Raw genomic sequence first — 4,435 nt, forward strand, 5'->3', positions numbered from 1 at the left:
TGGCACTGGGTGGCCCCAGGTCCCACCATCCCAGGATGGGGACAATGCTGGTGGCCACCAGGTCCCACCAGCCCTGGATGGGGACAATGCTGGGTGACCACCAGGTCCCACCAGCCCTGGATGGGGATGACCCTGGTGGTCCCAGCTCCACCAACCTGGGGTAGGGATGATGCTGGTGGCCCCGAGTCCACCATCCTGGGCTGGTGATGACCCTGGTGGCCCCAGCTCCACCAGCCCAGGATGACACTGGGTGCTCCCTCCCAAGTGCCACCAACCCAGGATGAGGATGGACACGGGTGGCCACCAGATCCCACCAGCCCTGGATGGGGATGATGCTGGTGGCCACCAGGTCCCACCAGCCCAGGATGGCACTGGGTGGCCCCAGGTCCCACCATCCCAGGATGGGGACAATGCTGGTGGCCACCAGGTCCCACCAGCCCTGGATGGGGATGATGCTGGTGGCCACCAGGTCCCACCAGCCCAGGATGGGGATGACCCTGGTGGTCCCAGCTCCACCAACCTGGGGTAGGGATGATGCTGGTGGCCCCGAGTCCACCAGCCCTGGATGGGGATGATGCTGGGTGGCCCTAGGTCAACCAGCCCGGGATGGGGACAATGCTGGTGGCTCCAGGTTGACTAGCCCGGGATGAGGATGATGCTGGTGGCCCCAGCTCCACCAGCCTGGTGGTGGTGGCCCCCCGTGTCCCCCCATCAGTGGGGCAGGGACCAGGGCGTGGGGCCGGGCTGGGGCAGGCGCTGCTGGTTCTGCCAGAGCTGGTGGAGCTCCTTGAACTGCTCCACCATCTTGTCCTTGAGGTCGGGGTGGGAGATCTGGAGGGGGATGCTGTCGGCCGACCAGGACAACTCTCCAGAGAACATCTCCAGCAGCAACCGCGCCGCCACCGGCACCACCTGCAAGAGTCCCCACCGCGTCACCCACGGGGGGACACCCACCCGTGTCCCACCCCCGAGCTGGGGGACAACCCAGGGTGTCCCCATCTCCTCACCTGCACCGTGATGAGCTTCTTCTCCTTGGGCTTCTGGTCGGGCCACTCCTCGCCGAAGCAGAAGAAGATCTCGAAGGGTGGGGGGGTGGTGGTCTGACCCTTCTGGAACAGGATGAGACCTGCGGGGACGGGCAGGATGGGACATCACACCAGCCTGTGCCACCACCACCCCGGCTGGTGGCCCCCAACCCAGCTTGGTCCCCTCCCACGCCACCAGGTCCCCATGTACCAGTTGGTGTCCCTCCATCCCACCACATCTCCTCAGCCCAGCTTGGTCCCCTCCCATGCCACCAGGTCCCCATGTACCAGTTGGTGTCCCCCCATCCCACCACATCTCCTCAGCCCAGCTTGGTCCCCTCCCACGCCACCAGGTCCCCATGTCCTGCCTGGTGTCACCCCATCCCACCACATCTCCTCAGCCCAGCTTGGTCCCCTCCCATGCCACCAGGTCCCCATGTACCAGTTGGTGTCCACCCATAACATCTTGGTCCCCACATGCCAGCTGATGTCCCCACCATGGGGAGCTTGTCCCCCCACGCCATCAGGTCCCCGTGTGTTGTCTGGTGTCCCACCATGCCACCAGGTCCCCAGGTGGCAGCCCTTCCATCCCACCTTGGTCCTTCCATCCCATCTTGGTCTCCCCATGCCACCAGGTCCCCATGTGTCAGCTGGTGTCCCCCCATCCCATTTTGGTCCCTCCAGGCCATCAGGTCTCCATACACCAGTCAGTGTCTCACCAGGTCCAGTCTTGGTCCCCTCATGCCAGCTGGTGTCCCCCCATCCCAGTTCAGTCCCCCCATGCCACCACCAGGTTCCCCATGGTGTCAGCTGGTGTCCCTCCATCCCACCTTGGTCCCTCCATCCCAACAAGTCCCCATGTGCCACCTGGTGTCCCCCCATCCCATCTTTGTCCCCCCCATGCCATCAGGCCCCCACGTGCCACCCGATGTCCCCCCATCCCAGCTTGGTTCCTCCATGCCACCAGGTCCCCATGTACCAGTCAGTGTCCCCCCAGCTCCAATCTTGGTCCCCTCGTACCAGCTGGTGTCCCCCCATCCCACCTTAGTCCCCCTCATGCCACCAGGTTCCCATCTTGGTCCCCTCATACCAGCTGGTGTCCCCCTATCCCAGCTTGGTCCCCCCATGCCACCAGATCCTCCTGTGTCAGCTGGTGTCCCTCCATCCCATCTTGGTCCCCCCATGCCATCAAGTCCCCATGTGCCACCTGATGTCCCCCCATCCCAGCTTGGTTCCTCCATGCCACCAGGTCCCCATCTTGGTCCCCTCACACCAGCTGGTGTCCCCCTACCCCATCTTGGTCCCCCCATGCCAACAAGTCCCCATGTGCCACCCGGTGTCCCCTCATCCCATCTTTGTCCTCCCCATGCCATCAGGTCCCCCACACGCCACGTGGTGTCTTCCCGGTGCCATCTGACCCCTCCATCCCATCCGACGTCCCCAGGTGACAACCACCCTCTGCTTCTCCTCTCACCGTTGAGGAACCCCTCCAGGCTGAAGAGCTTGGTCTTCTTCTCCCTCTCAATGGGGTTGGGGCCGAGGTTGGGGGCGGCGCAGGGCCCTGTCCAGAAGACCTTGCACTGGCAGAGGCGGATGGCGTAGATGTCCTGGCCCTGAAGCTCCAGGATGAGCCCCCTGTCCAGCACGTCCAGCAGCTGGTGGGTGTAGAAGCGTTGCTTCTCGTTGGGGATGGCGTCGGTGGCGGGGAAGGGGACCTGCTCCAACGTCAGAGGCCCAAAGAGGTCCACCTGCTCCTGGGTGGGCTCCAGGCTGCTGTGGAAGAGGCGGCAGCCGTGGGGGTTGCTGATGGTGAGGACACAGACTTGGCGACCCCGGTACTGGAACTTGATCTCCAGGTCGGTCACTGTTGAAGGGACACGGACGTCAACTGCCCACGGGGACATGCCATGGCCACCTCCATCCAGCCATCCCATACCCATGGTAACCCTATCCAGCCACCCAACATCCATGGCCACCACCATCCAACCATCCCATGGCCATCCTACACCCATGGCCACCACCATCCAACCATCCCATGGCCATCCTACACCCATGGCCACCCCCATCCAGCCACCCCACACCCATGGTGACCCAGTCCAGCCACTCAACACCCATGGCCATCCCTGTCCAGCCACCCCACATCCATTGTCACCACCATCCAACCATCCCATGGCCATCCTACACCCATGGCCACCACCATCCAGCCACCCCACACCCATGGTGACCCTGTCCAGCCACTCAACACCCATGGCCATCCCTGTCCAGCCACCCCATGGCCACCACCATCCAACCATCCCATGGCCATCCTACACCCATGGCCACCACCATCCAGCCACCCCACACCCATGGTGATCCTGTCCAGCCACTCAACACCCACAGCCATCCCCGTCCAGCCACCCCATGGCCACCCCACATCCATTTTCACCACCATCCAACCATCCCATGGCCATCCCACACCCGTGGCCAGGCCACCAGCACCCAGTGGACACCCCACACCCATGGGACACCACCAACCAGCCACCCCACACCCAAGTCCACGCAAGTCTAACCACCCCATGGCCACCCCACATCCACGGCCACCCCATCCAATCACCCCACACCCATGGCCACCACCATCCTACCACCCCATGGCTACTCCTTGTCCATGGTCACCCCATCCAGCCACCCCATGACCATCCCACACCCCATCCAGCCACCCCATACCCATGGCCACCACCATCCAGCTGCCCCACGGCCACCCCATGTCCATGGCCATCCCATCCAGCCACCCCATACCCATGGCCACCACCATCCTACCACCCCATGGCTACTCCTTGTCCATGGTCACCCCATCCAGCCACCCCATGACCATCCCACACCCCATCCAGCCACCCCATACCCATGGCCACCACCATCCAGCTGCCCCACGGCCACCCCATGTCCAGGGCCATCCCATCCAGCCACCCCACACCCGTGGCCCCCAACATCTAACCATCCCATGGCCATCCCACACCCATGGCCAGGCCACCACCACCCAGCCACCCCATGGACATCACCATCCAGACACCCCACAACCACGGCCACCACCACCCAACCATCCTAGGACCACCCCACACCCACAGCCATCCCATCCAGCCACCCCACACCCACGGCCACCACCATCTAACCATCCCATGGCCACCCCGTGCCCATGACCACCCCATCCAGCCACCCCATGGCCACCCCACACCCAAGCCCACCCATGTCCACCCACCCCACGGCCACCCACGCTCCCCTTGGTGCTCACGTGGCAGCATGTGGGGGCTGATGAGCAGGTTGGGGATGACGTTCTCGGTGGGTGCCAGCGGGCAGGCGGCCACGGGGGGCCCCAGGGTGGCCATGGGGGGCCCCCCCGTCTCGGCGATGGCGGTGGGGGGCAGCTCGGGGGTCCC

General features: G+C 64.6%; 1 protein-coding gene across 1 annotated transcript in view; it reads right to left on the reverse strand.

Moving 5' to 3' along the window:
• Window positions 1-476: 476 nt before the first annotated feature.
• IRF5 (interferon regulatory factor 5) overlaps window positions 477-4,435 on the reverse strand; it is a 16,843-nt gene continuing 12,884 nt past the window's right edge. Inside the window, exons 5-8 of the mRNA XM_014960740.1 lie at window positions 4,291-4,368; window positions 2,500-2,889; window positions 1,008-1,126; window positions 477-912 (exon numbers count right to left, since the gene is read on the reverse strand). Of these exons, the coding sequence (XP_014816226.1) occupies window positions 712-912; window positions 1,008-1,126; window positions 2,500-2,889; window positions 4,291-4,368 (788 nt within the window). The 3' untranslated portion in view covers window positions 477-711. The remainder of the gene's footprint in view (window positions 913-1,007; window positions 1,127-2,499; window positions 2,890-4,290; window positions 4,369-4,435) is intronic.

Source organism: Calidris pugnax, unplaced genomic scaffold (genome assembly GCF_001431845.1).
Source record: "Calidris pugnax isolate Ruff unplaced genomic scaffold, ASM143184v1 scaffold490, whole genome shotgun sequence".
In the NCBI taxonomy this organism is placed as follows: Eukaryota; Metazoa; Chordata; class Aves; order Charadriiformes; family Scolopacidae; genus Calidris; species Calidris pugnax.